Source organism: Gracilinanus agilis, chromosome 2 (assembly GCF_016433145.1).
Source record: "Gracilinanus agilis isolate LMUSP501 chromosome 2, AgileGrace, whole genome shotgun sequence".
Classification (NCBI taxonomy): domain Eukaryota; kingdom Metazoa; phylum Chordata; class Mammalia; order Didelphimorphia; family Didelphidae; genus Gracilinanus; species Gracilinanus agilis.
The window spans coordinates 530,190,571-530,207,288 of record NC_058131.1 but is presented as its reverse complement, the minus strand read 5'-3'; the positions used below and the strand labels follow the sequence as shown (position 1 = coordinate 530,207,288).

The window sequence follows — 16,718 nt, the reverse complement described above, 5'->3', positions numbered from 1 at the left end:
TATTTATGGGCCCTTTTGTTGTATGTATATTTGGTTACTGTATATCCTATTTGTTACCAATCGTGATTGTTCTTATTTTTGTTGGTCTCTTTTTTGGGGGGTGGGGGTGGAGAGGATCTGAATTAATGAGTATTTAAAAACAACCAACCAGCCAGAAACACGTAATTTTAGAGCAGAGAAGTAACTTAGTTGTCATTGAGTTCAAACTATGCTTTACAGATGGTGAAACTAAGGTACAGAAGTGAGATGATATGTCATTATGATATAATGACAGGACCAGGACTAGAACCTAGATCTTTTGACTCTTAATGCTTTTTCAGGTTTTATACAATTACTCTCATTTGTTTATACCCAATCCCTATGTTGACCAAAAAGGCATTTGTTTGGGGGTAAATAATGTTCAAGAGAAGAATCTGAATTGTAAAATTCTATTTTCTTGTAGAATAATTTGCCATTGAGTCCTTGACTTTATGAAGAATGTTGAAGGGAAATTATTTTTTAATGAATTCTTCATACTAACTTTATATTTATGTGTTAATGAGAATTTTCTTAATAATAAACCTGATACCTTCATCCAATAAAAACCAGAAAAATAAAGGTGTTCAAGTTTGAAATGCTTATGATTGTGAGTAATTAGACCAGGTTTGCTTTTAAAATGTCTGATGACTTAGTTTTAAAAATATTTTTGATTGAATAGAATACAAATCCTTTGAGAAATGCATTAAGCAGCAAATATATTGGGCTACACACAGCCTACATTTTTATCAATACAGCTTGAATTTTTTTTTCTATCACAGATCACAGAGATAGAAATCTATTTTTTGAAATATGGTACACTTTTATGAGTTAGGTATAGAATTGGGTTGAAAAAGGAGGCAGAAGAAAGTGTTTCAAAGAAGCATAGGGTTTTCCCCAAAATAATGGTTTCAGAGGACCAGGACACTCCCATGTCTATTGATCCTGTCAACTTGGCTTACTCTGCCTGTGCACGGTGTATTTTGTTGATTAAAGAAGATAGAAGACCTTAGAGACTAATCCCTTCATTTTATAGATAAGAAAATTCACAGAGGTTAAATAATTCGCCTGTGGTCAGATCATATGTATAATAAATGCTGTGCTGGGATTCAGATTCAGGTAATCTGACTCCCAAAGTCAGTCCTTTTTCTGCTGCATCATACTACCTCCCAGATACCATAGTAGAAGTTTGTGGAAACCCATTTATAAATTACATCAAGGTCTCCTAGTGCCTTGTGGTTTCAGGAGAAAATCCTTGAGAATAGAGTACATGGAATTGTTCTTCACCTCTTATCTCCCCCTCTAGATAATTAGTTGTATGTATTTGTGTTTGGGGGATGGGTTGCAGATTGGGAAGGTTAGACTAATTGTTTCACTAGAGTAAGGAGCCCCAAATGCACAACTCTTATAATTTTTTAATCTTTTAGAGAGTTGTCTGGGACACCGAGAGGCTCAGCGACTTGTGTATAGTTATACATGTAACATGTTAGAAGCAGGAATTTAACCCAGGTCTTGTGCTACACTGTCTCCTTTGTGGACTGGAATAAATCTAGATGATTAACCTTCTGAGCTATATCATAACTAATTGAATTAGACTAGTGTCACAAAGCAAGTCACTTGTTCTCAGTGAATAAACCATCATTTCTCCTACAACATACTTATATTGCTAGCAGGTGAAGTAGGTTACAGTAAAGTCCTGTGTTTCTAAATAGACACTGGTTGAGAGTTAGATTCAGTCACTAAATTATACCTTCTTAAAAAAAAAAAGTAATAACAAAGCCTCTTTATTAAATAATGAAAGCCTATGTAATTAGTATGTGAATACAAAATTTTGAATATGAGATACGCTAGCAAAGTCTGACTTAATTGAAAGTCTTTCTTAAGACTACCAATTTAACATTGTCCTTTTCCATTTTTTAAAACCTTTAAAAAATGTTTGAAGAAAGGTTTCCTCTTCTCTTTGCTCTCATGTTGACCTCACAATCAGTTCCAGTTTATTTCTCAGTTCCAGATTCCTTCTCTTTAGGAAATCATTCATCTCTCTTTGACTGGATAGAAAGTCATCCTCTTGCTTCTTTAACACTGCTTTGTTCTTTCAACTTTTGAGTATTCATCAGTACTACCTCTAAGTGTGTGTGTGTATATGTGTGTGTGTGTGTATTTTTTTTTAAATTTTAAACCCTTAACTTCTGTGTATTGACTTATAGGTGGAAGATTGGTAAGGGTAGGCAATGGGGGTCAAGTGACTTGCCCAGGGTCACACAGCTGGGAAGTGTCTGAGGCTGGATTTGAACCTAGGACCTCCTGTCTCTAGGCCTGACTCTCAATCCACTGAGCTACCCAGCTGCCCCCTGTGTGTGTATTTTTAAAGACAGAAATGAAAATGAGTGCCCTCTACTAGCTCTTCTGGTTTCTGGAATTTTGTATATGACATATTCATAGCCCAGCCTTGTATGTTCACTCAGAGGGCTTTAAAATATAGAGAGACCATGGCCAAAGTGTTTTGTTTTAGCAGAAATAAGGAGAAAGAAACCCAACAAAAGATTCTTCCATATCTCAGTGAAAAGCTGTATTCTCACCATTATTTTTCTCTTCCACAAGGGCTCCCAGAATGTTTCACAATTCTGCTAACTCATCAGCTCAAGTAAGATCTACAGGCACCTGTTGTGCAACAAATTGGCTTATTAGTCACTCCAAGGCAGCAAGGATCCTTTTTCTTTAAGTCTATGAAGACCCCATCAGCACTGAAAATGAAATCCTTTTGAAATATCTGATCCGCCTTCCTATTGGCCTCATTCCCAGTAGACAGAGAGTGAGGTCTTTGTGTGCTAGCCTACACCTACAGAATATTTTCAGTGTCCGAGGTCAGGCTTACAGTAAAAGAGATGACCATTCTGCTTTTAACAGCATTTATTTTCTGCAAAGGCATTATCAATACACTTGAAAGATGTAGACCTTTTCAGGTTATTAAAAGAAAAGAAGAAGAAAAAAGAGAAGTCTTAAGACCACTGTGCACAATAACAATAATATAAAAAAAAAGACAAAATTCAGGTCAAATCCTGTGGGCAGTGTCAATTCCAAATGACTAATGCTAAAAGCACTCTTTCTACTAACAGTCTAAAAAATGCAGTTTTTATTATCAATGGCAATCACTAAGACCATATAAGAGTTTGCCTTTATTATTTTTTTTAATTTTGGAGGGCAATGGTGGTGTTTCTTGGGAACTAACTAGTATTTCAAAACAACATGTTCTAATTTTGTGAAACCTTTTTTAAAAAATCTTTGCTTTAATTTTACTGTGTAGAAAATGTCAATGAAATAAATATGCTTGGAAAGTAAAAGTAAGGAATTTATTATATGCTAGTAGTAATTTGTCTTAATAGCAACAGCTTTTAAAGTGTTTCCCTCATATGATTTGCTTCTTGTTTAATATGTTAGAATCATAATTCAGAAAGTGTCTTATTAAAATGGCATTGGGTAAGCAGTCATTTGATTGTCCATTGTATCTTACTTTTTTTGTTGTGATTATTATTGTTAACCATTATGTTTTTTATGCTGTTCAGGCCACTGCTTTGAATTCTATGTCAATTAAGTTTCATTTTGGTTCATATTTGTAGGTGATGATATTTGAACTGGCAGACCATGTACAATCATTCCTTAGTGAACATAACAAACCGCCTTCTAAGTCTTTTCATGAAGAAATGCTAAAAAATCAGCAAAAGCTTCAGGAAAGACAGGCCCAAGAAGAGCAGCAACGACTGTTAGAAGCAAAGCAAAAAGAGGAGCAGGTGGTAAGAGAGGTTCTGTTTCATATATTTTCTGCAATGATGAAATACAATAGGTTGTGCATGCTTTTAGGGTTATGCATCTTTGTAGTTTTTCTCATTCTTCTTTGTAAAGGGTAAAATTATGATTAGACTGAATATTTAAGAGTTTGGTCAGCAGGAATTAATCACTTAATTCTGAATTCAAGTCAGAATGACTTTTATGGTAGTTTATTTACAAATGGAAAGAGTGAATGCAAGGAAAATGAGAGAGAGAGAGAGAGAGAAGAGAGAGATAGTTACTCTGGCCTAGTCCGAACCAGGCAAGGCTTCAGTGGCCCCAGCAAAGGGGGCACAGAGGTTAATTAAACAAGGCTTCTAGTCAGGAGGCCTCCTCCAAGACGAGGGGCCTCTCAGGAGGGTAGTGCCTCCAGAAAAGCCAAGGAAAGGGAGTCAGCCTTCTTACTCACCCATGTGGCAGTCCAAAGGGAAGCAGTCTGAGATCTCAAGCCCAAGCTCCTCCAAGGCCAAATTCGAAAAACCTCCTCACAGGAAGTTATAACCATATTTAAAGACAGTTCTTTGCGTCACTTCATGTGTCTACCTTCCACTTTACATGGACCAATGGTAGCTTTATCTTTGCTTCGGACTCCCCAGGGGGCAGTTAAGTTGTTTTTGATTTGTCACTCCCTAGCACATGTGGGTCATAGACGTTCCCCTCCCCAATTTAAGGATTAAGTGGGGGCGTATACATTCCTGGTGGCTAAAATCTAAAGAATAAATAGGGGAGAGTTAATCCCATCTTCACACCTTATAACTAGGTTTCTCAGAGTCAGATATAACTTGACTGGATTCCCTGACATTAATGGGAAAAATTAACTTAGCCTGTTCTTTCCTCCTCCTTCCTCTACTCCCAGCTCCTTGGTACTTTCTGGCTCAACTACAGCATATCTCCCAGACTTGCTGTAGTCTTTCTGATTATAGCCAGTTTCATAGGAATCTACTGCTGACCATCATTATACCTGAGACAAAAATTTCCCATTCTCACAATAGCCACAGAATGTCTGTAGTGAGGTTAAGCTGACCCAGGAGAAGAGGGTCCTAGCAGAAGTTGCTCATTTGGGAAATGACCTAGCCTAGCAATTCTTCAAAACAGCCAAGTAATTAGGGAGGTTCATGAAGAGTAAGTGTGTGAATTATTTTCACTTCTCCCTGATCCTCTAGAAAAGTCTTTATTAACTTATTTTAAAACATCAGCAAATGCACAAATAAGTATGGCATTTTAAGGACACTTCTGAAAATCAGTTTATCACGTTAAGAATATGATAATTCTTTGTGGGATAAGTATTTCTTTTGCCTCTGAGATTGACTGACTGCTTAAGGGCCGTGAGCTTTTCTCAAGGGTATAGAGAAAAGTTCTGATATAAAGAAAAGCTTCTTTAGTCAGTTCTAATACCTTCTGAAACAGGAGCATCCGGAGGATCTTAATGTCTACCAATAGGAAATCCTTATTCCATATGAACTCAATGGAGCTTATCCTTCATGACAGTGGCAGAGATAAATTTCTCTGTTTTATGCTTCACTTGATATCAACAGGAAATCTTTGAGCAAAATTATATCTCTGGCTATAAGATCTTAATATATGCCTGAATGAGAGACATCTTGTTGGAGGAGAATCTGTAGGGCTGCATTTTGTCCAAGTCAAATTCTTTCTCTTAAAATAAATATAAACTGTGGTATTTAATATTTTCTATATTGTCTAATCATTTAGTAGACTAGAGAGGTGTAGTCTACTATTTAAAATAATTTGTGACAATGCACTGATTGTTTTTGTAGTTGTCATCAGAATTATATTCATCATGTGATCTCAACATGAAATTATTCTCAATGATTTTATAGAAACGAGATCAATATATGTTAATAATTAGGGATATCCTCTTAATTGTCCTTTTTGATAATAATGTACTAAATGATTTTTCCCCTTCTATTTAATGTCTTCCTTCTTTTAAGTAATTGAAAATTAATCCCTAGGGGCAGCTTAGGTAGCACAGTGAATTGAGCACTAGGCCCAGAGTTGGGAGGACCTGGCATCAAATCTGGCCTCAAGAGCTTCCTAATGTTAAATCACTTAACTCATCTACCTAGCTCTTACCCTTCTTACTAAGACAGAAAGTAAAGGCTAAAAAAAAAATAATAATCCTTTGATGCCTTCAAAATTCTGTTGCCTTCAGCACAACTATCTTCTATCTTTACTTGGTCTAGCCCAACTATGTTTCTCAGAATTATTCTAAGTCTTATTTCTCCTTCCTTACATAGCATTTCAGGGACTGAGGTGAGAGACCAAATGTGTGTGATGGTAGTTACACTGACATAGATGATGAAAAATAGGTCTTTATAAAAACATTATCAGTTTTTTTATTTTTATCTGCTTATTGGGGTTTTTAATCTAGTTAGATTTCTAAACTTTTCACCGACATTTTTCTCTCCTATTCTTACTATTGTATGAGCTGAGAGTGCCCATAGCCTACTACTATCCCCCTTGATATTTCATAAATGAGTTTTTAATTCTAAACTGATGTTGCTATTGGCTACTGTCTCTCTACTTTACAAGAAGTTGAGATGTTGGCTGGCTGAGAAAGACTATGTTCCTTTGGCGTGATTGTAATAATTATTTTCTGTCAGTTAAACCTCTGTACAATATAGTGATAGTCAGCAATGTCTTTTCCTTTATCCATTTGGACTTTGTTGATAATTTATAGAAATGCTGATGATTTATGTGGATTTATTTTATACCCTACAACTTTGCTAAAGTTGTTCATTATTCCAACTAGTTTTTAGTTGATTCTCTAGGATTCTTCAGGTATATCATCACATTATCCACAAAGAGTGATAGTTTTGTTTCTTCGTTGCCTATTTTAATTCCTTCAATTCTTTTTCTTCTCTTACTGCTATTGCTAGCATTTCTAGCAAATATTGAATAATAGTAATAATGATACCCCTTATTTAAAGAAGATTCTATACCTTATTTTGTAGATAATTGTACTTTTGTTAGATTTTACACCATTTGGGAGGTGATAAATGCTGGCTGGTAGAGTCTTGTGGTGAATTGATCTGTCACAGCAGTTTTCCTAAGTATTTGAGCAATATCAAGGTTAGTGTTCATGATTTGTTTGTTCTATAATAAATTTTGTAGTTCTCTGTAAGTGAGCTATAATGGCCAAGAAAATAGGTCTACATACATTGAATACTAACAGCACTCAAGGTTTAGGTCTTCTCAGGAGATGATTTGAATTATTAAACTTATCAAAAAATGTTTTTTGTTGTTTCTTAAATTTCATTTATCTTGATGAGACTTGATATCATTATGATTTATTTCAGCAACGTGAAATCCTTCATGAAATTCAGAGAAGGAAGGAAGAGAAAAGAGAAGAGAAGAAAAGGAAAGAAATGGCAAAACAGGTACTAAAAGTTATCTTTTCTGTTAATTCCTGGTACAAAATAATAGATTTAAATTAAGATTTGCCATTAATAGAAGCTTCTCTCTTATTTTTGTTTATCCCAGGTGATATCAGTAACATTATGTGTAATTTTAAAAAGGAAATCAAACATGACCTCTTCCAACTCTAGACCTCTGATCTTATGTCAGAATTGGAATGGGCTTCAGAGGCCCTCTACCCCACTACTAAAATATATTAAGATATCTTATATCTTATATATATCTTATATATTAAGATAAATTATCTTATCAAGAATTACTTTTATAGGATTTCTCAGAAATAGTCCTCTAGCCTTTGCTTGAAGACATTTAAGCAAGAGAACACCCACTGCCTCTCTCTCTCCATTCCACTTTTGCTTAGTCCTAACTGGTAGATTAAAAACTGGTAAGTTTTTCTTTTTTGTCAAACCCAAATCTGCATCTCTGCAATTCCCTTCTGCCCCCTCATTACTCAGAAGTCTTCCCTCTGGAACCAAAGGAAACAAGTTTCTAATTCCTCTTTCCCATGATAGCCCTTTAAATACTTGAAGACAGCTATCTTGCCCTATTAGTCTTCTCTTTTCCTGGTTAAACATCCCTAGTGCCCTTGATTGACTGAGTCTTACCTAGTCTGACCTACCAAAAACATATTTTTGGTTTTTCAGAAGGCCAGTATGGAGTAATGGTAGATTTAGAGCCAAGTCCTGGATTTAGAGCAGAATATCCCAGTCTCCTGCCTACTTCTTGTATAACACATGCCAAATTATTTTATTTCTTCAGACTTCAGTTTTCTCACTAGTAAAGATAAGAGGTGATGTCTCAGGCTCTAGAGCCTCGAAAACGCTTAACTTTATTTGGAAACAGTAATAAGGTTTAGAGTTTTATGATTTATAAGTTAAGCATGTTTGGCAGATCTGGAGAGAATGTAGTTTATTCTGTATGCTACTATGGAAGAACACTTTGAGGGGACAATAGCTATAAACTTAAGTAGTTAAATAACAAAATAGTTATTTTTATAATATACCATATTATACATATATATATTTATAAAACATACAATAACTATAAATGTAATTAATTCATATATTGAGGTGAGCATTGACCTAAAAGGAAGAGAGAACCTAGGCTGTACTTCTCAATCCCTTTGCGACTCTGGTATGTTATTTAACTACTACTCTGTTTTATTTTTCGTGTGTCCAAATTCAAATAATGCCAAACCTTACTATTTAATAGGGATATTGTCAAGATCATATGAAATAATATATCCAAAAATGTTCTATACAAATATATTTTATGTCCATCAACAGTTATATGAATTCTCATTCCTTTCATTTCTTCCTGGATAACCCTTTTGTTCTTAATACTTGATTGAGGGTTGGTAACTGTAGTCAGAGACTGTAATATTTTGATAAATAGACGAGCTAAAGTGGGAGAAGTGATCACAGCAGTGAACTTTAGGAAGAACCCTGAACAAATTGTTGGGATATAAGGGAGAATTGAATTGTTAGGATAAAGATATGAAATTAGGGAGGTACCAAAGGTAACTTGAGCTGCAGGAGTTATGATCTGTGGGTCTCTATGTTTTCTTGGCCTAGGAGTCAGATTGGTCCCTCCAGAAGAAAACAGTTAAATTAACAAATATTTGTTAAGAACCTACCTAACAATGAGTGAAGTAGTCAGTTCTCACAGTGAGTTTACATTCTATTGAAGTAGATAAATATATATAAAGATATGTACAACATAAATATAAAGTGAATAAATACAAATGTACACAAAGTCATTACATGGAGGGTATTTTGAAAGGGACACTAGCAGTTGGAGGGATTGGGGAAATTTCATGAAAAAGGTTGTACTTTAGCTACATCTTAAAAGATGAGAGGGATTCTGTGGAGGAAGGAAGAGAGGTCATTCTTGACATTTGGGACTGCCATTGCAAAGGCCCAGAGACAAGAGATGGGGTGTCATATATGAAGAAGAGGAAGAAGTCTAGCTTAGCTAGATCAGAATATGGGAGGGGAACCTTCTTCATTTGTAAAATGAGTATAGTAGCCCTTACTTCCCAGAATTGTTATGAGACAAAATGCAATATATAAATGCTTATATTAATATTAATAATTATTATCCAAATATAGGTTGGGGATACTTTGTGCAAGGCTTTAAACATTAAAAAGAGGAATTTATATTTGATCCTAGAGGCAATAAGAAGTCACTAAAGTGGATTGGATAGGTTAGTTACATGATCAGATCTGTGTTTAAGGGAAATTACTTTGGCGGATAGAGTAGGGTGGTAAGAAGCTGGAGTCAGGAAGACTAATTAAAAGGCCATTTCAGTAATCTAGGCCAAAACTGATGAGGATCTTAACTAAGGTGGTGGTTCTGTGAATAGCAGAATGAGTCAGAAGCAAGAGTTTTTATTTAAGTAGAAACAAGAAGATTTAGCAACTGATTGGATATATGGGGTGAAGGAGAATGAAGTATTTCAGATAATATCAAAGTTATGAGCCTAGACAACTTGAAGTATGGAGGTCTCTTCAACTGAAATCAGGGCATTTGGAAGAAAGGAGAATTTGGGGATAGAAAGGAAGATAACAAGTGTTCAGTTTTTGAAATGTTGAATTAGTTGTCTCCAGGACATCCAATTTGAAATATTCAGTAAATAATTGGTGATACAGGCCCTCAGGGAAGAGACTTAAGACTGAATCTATAGATCTGGAAGTCACCTGAATAGAGCCAACAGTTAAAACCATGGGAGGAAATAAGGTTATTGAGAAAGTGGAAGAAGAAAAGAGAACCCAAGACAGAACCATTGGAAACACCCATAGTTAGGTTGTGATAAAGATGGTGATCTAGCAAAGGAAACTGAGAAGGAATTGTCAGGTAGGAAATGAATGAGAAGAGAGAGAAATGTCATGAATATCCAGAAAACAGAATATATAGAAGAGGTTAGCCAACAGTGTCATACAGCAGATCAGATGGAGAAAGATGAAGACTAAGAAAAAGCCACTGGATTTGGCAATTAAGAGGTCACTGGTGTTCATATCTGGTTTCAGATACTTCCTAGCTTTGTGAGCCTAGACAAGTTACTTACCTTCAGTTGCCTAGCCCTTGCTGCTCTTCTGTTTTAGAATTGATTCTAAAAGAGGAGATCGGGGTTAAAAAGAAAAGATAATTGTTAACTTTCAAAAAAAGTGATTTTAGTTGAGTAATGAGGTTGGAATGAGGATGAGATTGTTGCCAAGCCTGTAAATTAGGCTTAAGTGTCCTGGGATGTAGGAGAATTGATAGATGTTATGATGAAGAGAGAGCTGAAAGGTAATCCTACCTGAAAAAGAGAAATTTATTTTTAAATATGTTTTGATAATGAATTTCTAAGTCATGTGCTTTGTTGTTTCCTAACCTGGAACTAATTAATATTTTTCTGTTTTTGAGATTAAGTAATCCAGATATAATTTGTATCAAAGATTGATTTGATGTTTCTTTTCCAGGAAGAAATTGCCAACTTAACAAACCAAGATCATAACTCCAGGAAAGACCTGACAGGATTCAAACCATCTGTCAATATAAATGGAGGTGCCCTAGACCACACAGGCCATGTTAAACATCGGGCAAACTCCACAGGGAGGTCAAAGTATGTACCTAGTAACTTCTGGTGTGGGAGGATGGACACTGATTTATAGTGAGCTTTTTTGATAAACATTCAGAGATTAACAGGTAGATTGCATAATTTATCATTTCGAGGGTCTCCTTGTAAATTATTATCCACTCTATTCAGTGGCAGTGTAAAAGCAAATTATTAGTCATCAGTTTTTAAAACTCAAATGTAACCTGTAAGATAGTATTATATGTAATAAGGGAAAATTCTGCTTTCTAAATAGCATTTTTTAAACTTATACTATATCTTATTCTCAATAGAAAAATTCATTAAAGGCCACCTTTGAAGTGTCCCAATTATGTTTCTAATTCCAGCTTAGTCTGCCTTTTAAAAACTCAAATACTAGAGAAGAGACTTTTTGAAAGTTATTTCTTGATCAATAAAAATTTTACAACGTAGGATTTTTCTTTTCTGACCTCTTGAATAACCAACATAAATTTGGGGAATTTTACAGAATAAGTACAAGTTTCTCTTGTTTGACAGGGCTCCTTACATAAGAATGACTGTTCCAAAAAGGATTAACCTCCTTGTTAAGGCTGCCAGAACTATTCTCCCTATACTTTCTTCCTGGATGCTGTCAAGCTTTTGTAGTCTGGTTTAGGAAAAAAGAACAAGGAGCCCATATTCCTACTATCTTGGATTGCTTTTGGGTGGGAGTAGTAATTCTTGTCCTCCTGATTTGGAACACAGAAGGAATTTTATTATTGAAATGCAGTTATAAATACAAAGTGTAGTATTAGAGCTAGCAGTTGTATGGCTTGCTAATGAAGAAAGAATAATTGTTCCATAGAAATAGAATTCACTCACTTTCAACTTTCAACCACTTGGGTCATAGACCTCCCCCCTCACCACTTACTTCTAAGTTGGGTGGGGTGACATTCCTGGTGGCTAAAGTCTAAAGAATGGATAAGGGCGAGCTAATGCCATTTTCACAGCAGGGAACAGTTTCTAGTTGAATTTGACACCTGAAGTCTAGTCCCTGTCCTTATCAATAGACTTGTCATAACTGGAAGAACCTTAAAGATATTTAAGTCTAACTCTTGTTATTCATCTTGTTATCCATCAAAGCATCTACCACAATGTCTTAAATCTAAAAATATGCAATATTTATTGAATAGAATTGAAAAAAGTCCAAAAAATTCTCCACCTTTCTTACCAGAGACACACATATATCAAAATGTAGCAGTTAAAAGTTATTTGCATTCTCTTGATTAACTAGTAGTAGAAGTGCTAGATAATCATACATAACATGACTAGTCCTTTTTTTGCTTTACTCTATTTTTCCCTTGCCATTCATAGATTTTTCTTCTGCTTTGTGCAAATGGAGGCTGTAATCAAAGCCCTTTCTTTCCCATTCTTACAAAAACAACCTTGGAAAATAAAAACAAATGTGCAAACCCAAATTTTGTAATATACTTGTATCTGAGCTAATTGTAATAATAATCAGTGTTGGGGAAGAGTAGGAAAGAAATCTATAGCCTTTTGGCCTTTTTTCATATTCATATAAATAGATAAAAACTACAAGAAAACCTAATTCCTCTTAAGAATAGGAATTATTTAATTCTTTTTATTTGTAACCCTAGTAACTAGCACAGTACCAGGCCTGTAGCAGACACTTTGGAAATACTGGCTGATTCCTAGCTGTGTGACCCTGGGAAAGTAATTTAAACCCCATTGCCTAGCCCTTTTCACTGTTCTGTCTTAGAATTGATACTAAGATAGAAGATAGGAGAAAAAAAATTAATACTGATTGATTAAAAAGACAATTTAACTTTTTAAAACAATCCATATTTATTGAACATCCATTGTGTGCCAGGAATAGTATCAGTCTCTGGGGATACAAATACAGAGAGTTAACTTAGCAAAACATTGACTTATAGTTGACTAAAATGATTTATAAGTAAACTTTTGAGGTTTTTTTGGATAAAATTATTTTTACTATTTTATGTAAAACTTTCTTTCCCTTACACTTAGAGCAGTGATTGTAATACAGTTATACAAAATGTCTCCACTGTTTAAAGTATATCTTATGCAACATTGGACCTACAGTTTCCTTTGAAGACCTCTATTTTTCCACAAACAATGACTTACATGCTTGGATTTTTCACTTTGTAGTTTATTATATGAGTCTACTAAAAAAACAATAAGTAGAGTTTAAAAAGTGGCATACACAAGGAAGAGATAGGCTTGGATTGTTATGGATAAGAACAAAAAAGTGGTGGAAATTGTCTTTTTGGTGAGGCACAGATACTACATATGTGTATTGTGAAGACACAGCAATAATTTTTTGCATCGTTCATATGGTTACCAGTATCCATTATTTTCTATGACCTGACAGAGACTATACAGAAACTATGGCTTCTTTTTAAAAAATATTTTTAATTTTATTTTGTAATTGATTAATTAATTAATTAAGGATATTTTTCCATGGTTACATGATACATGTTCTTTCCCTTTCCTCTTCCCTCCCCCTTCCCTGAGCTGACGAGCAATTCCACTAGGTTTTGCATGTATCTTTGTCCAAAATCTATTTCCATATTATTAATATTTGCAATAGAGTGATCGTTTAAGGTCAAAATCCTCAACCATATACCCATCGAACCATGTGATCAATCATATGTTCTTCTTCTGCAAGAAACTATGGCTTCTATGAAAAAAGCTTCCTCAATTTTAGAGATAGAGTGACAAGAGCGAAAGGCCAGATAAATCTGCATACTGATATAACTCACTGACTCTGGCTTTATAGAAATGCCCTAATTTCTCTGTGCTGCAAGTCTTATATGTAATTCAGGGATCAACAAGCCTAGAGACAGGAGATCCTAGGTTCAAATGTAGCCTCAGACACTTCCTAGCTTTGTGACCCTGGACAAGTCACTTAACCTAAATTGCTTAGCTCTTGCCACTTTTCTGCCTTAAAACTGATACTAAGACAGAAGGTAAAGACTTTTTAAATAATAAAATAAAATTCAGGAAAACTCCTCCCTAACATCCCTACTTTCTTCATATAACTAATGGCCTATAAATGTGATCCAAAGCACTGTGAAGTCTTTAGAAGTAAAAAATTATATAAACATAGTTCCTGTTATATAGATCTGAGTCAAACATTTCACTTATAGTACTCTAGGTCCAAAGAAAGGTTCAGAGGTCCAGAATGGCAACATTATAATGGTTGGATGATATCAGATCATCTCCCCATTTCAGTTTACCTATCTTTAAATTTGGAGTGATAATAGTATTTTGTATAAGTTTTTGACATTTGATTCCCTATAACTGCAGAGCTATTTGTGCTTATATGTGTATTGAAAGGGACTGATTTCTATTTAGAGGAAACACAAAGACAATAATACATCCAGTAGACATCTACTTACTTCTAACCAAGATTTTTTTCTGAACCGCATTGGTCTTACTAGTTATTAGTAAGTCAGGATAAGTAACCTAGTTTTTTTTTAAACCCTTACCTTAAATCTTCGAATATATACTTAAGTATTGGTTCCAAGGCAAAAGAGTGGTAAGGGCTAGACAACTGGAGTTAATGATTTGTCTAGGAGCATGAAACTAAGAATTCTGAGGTCAGATTTGAACCCAGGTCCTCTTGACTCCAAGACTAGTGCTCTATTCACTGAGTCCCCTAGCTGTTCCTGATAAATAATGTATTCTGATAAAACTCTTATATATCTTGGCAATGGCCCATTTACTCATTTGGCTTTCATTTTGGAAGCTCAAATCTGGTTTAGCTCTAGAAACTAGCCAGACTAAAATAGGGTTCTTGGGGAAGAAAAATGGGATTTGTCCCTTAAGTATTATGTAAATGGCAATCATTAAATGCCACCAATGCTAATTAGTCCTATAAAATATTTTCCAAATTTCCATTCTGTTTTTGACTTGTAGAAGTGCCGGGGTATTATGCTAGAAATACTAGGGAATAGGACTGAATCATTGAACTACAATAAGTTTGCTAAAAAAAGAGCATGTAGAAAATAAAAGGGGCCAAGGAAAGTCTCTTAAGAGGACACTGGCATTAATGGATTGGGAAGAGGATTAGAAACTAGTGAAGGAAGTGGGGGGGTGGGGCAGCTGGGTAGCTCAGTGGATTGAGAGCCAGGCCTAGAGACAGGAGGTCCTAGGTTCAAATCTGGTCTCAGACACTTCCCAGATGTGTGACCCTGGGCAAGTCACTTGACTCCCATTGCCTAGCCCTTACCACTCTTCTGCCTTGGAGCCAATACACAGTATTGACTCCAAGATGGAAGGTAAGGATTTAAAAAAAAAAAAAGGAAGGAAGGAAGAAACCAGTGAAGGAGACAGAGGAAGGTTAAAAAATAGAGAGAACCAAGAGTGTTGTGTGTCTGAAGTCAAAAGAGAAAAGAATATTCAATGGAAAGAGTGGCCAACTAAGAGGTTACTACAATAGTTTATATAAATAGATATCTAGAGACATGCCCATATTTAGTGGGAGAAAAGGAGCAGCTTTGAGAGGTATAGAGGTAGGATTAACAAGGCTTGGCAACTGATTAAATATGAGAGATAAAGGAGAAGGGAAAGTCAAGGCTAGCTTTGGGATTGTGAATCCCCATGATCAAGAGGATTTAGGTGTATACTCAACAGAAATGGGGAGGTTAGAAAGAAGGATATGTTGTAGGTAGAGATGTTCAATCTTGAGCATGTTATGTTTGAGGTAGCTATAGAAATTCCACTTGGAAATGATTTTAGAAATAAAGTCAGTGATACAGAACTAGAGGTCAGAAGAGAGGCTAGATTGAATATATAGATCTGGGAGACATCTGTATGAAGATATAGACTTGATTACTTAAGGCCTGAAGAAATCAAAAGAGTTTAGTGAAGGAATCAGAGGGCCTAAGAAAAAGCTCTAGGGAATACCCACATAATATGTATGACAGTCCAGCAAAGGAGACAAAGGGGGAATGGTCAAATAGGAAGAGAACAAGAAGGCAGCAGTGTCATGAAAATCCAGGGAAGAAAAAAGTTTAAAAAAGAGAGACAAAAAAGAATTCTCAAAAAAAAAACAAACGTTATCCCACAGTTTCCCTTATCTCCTCCACAATTACCCCTTTATTTATATAAAACAACTTTTATCTCAACAAATAAATTAAACATCTTTTTTTTTTTGCTCTCTTTGTCCAAATACTTTACTAGGTGCTAAGTAGAAGTCAGAGATAAGTAAAGTAACCATCTAGACATTCAAAGAGTTTACAGCCTTTCAGAGAAGATTATTATATCAACCAGCCACACCAAGAAGAGTGATATGTGTGGTTATGTATGTCTAAACAGTGCTGTGAGAGTTTACAGAAGAGAAACTACTGACTGAGGGGATAATGGAAGACATATTTGTCATGTGTCTTGAAAGATAGGAAGAATGACTGGAAGTAGTTAGATGGGAGTGATTGTTTTAAGTGAAGAGCAAACAGAAACAGGCAAAAACAAAAAAATATGGGTCCTGTTGAATCAATTTGGATGGTACAGGCTAGAAATTTGAAGGGTAGTTATGTTAGATAAAATGAGACAAGTAGTTCAGAGTCAGATTGTGGAAGACCTTGAATGCCAAGCTGTGGAGGGGGAACTTTATTCAACAGTCATAAATAAAGTGTAAATAAATGTCTAAAGGTAATCTGCTGTTTTTATTGTTATTGATAAAGGCAGAATGTGACAGTTACCTCATCAGGGAGGATGGAAAGCTGAACCTGTTGCTGTACAAATGTGATTGATGTAACTTAGGGAGTAATTGGGGGCAAAGGAGAGCTTTCAGGAAGATGCTATAGGAACATTGGACAGAAAGTTTTCAACTGCCCTCCAA

The 16,718-nt window shown here is 35.3% G+C and overlaps 1 protein-coding gene across 1 annotated transcript in view; it reads left to right on the top strand.

Annotated features, from left to right (window-relative positions):
• The window catches only part of EIF2AK4 (eukaryotic translation initiation factor 2 alpha kinase 4), a 133,747-nt gene that overhangs the window by 44,799 nt on the left and 72,230 nt on the right, over positions 1–16,718 (top strand). The window contains exons 4-6 of the mRNA XM_044665134.1: positions 3,633–3,806; positions 7,158–7,238; positions 10,740–10,882. Of these exons, the coding sequence (XP_044521069.1) occupies positions 3,633–3,806; positions 7,158–7,238; positions 10,740–10,882 (398 nt within the window). The remainder of the gene's footprint in view (positions 1–3,632; positions 3,807–7,157; positions 7,239–10,739; positions 10,883–16,718) is intronic.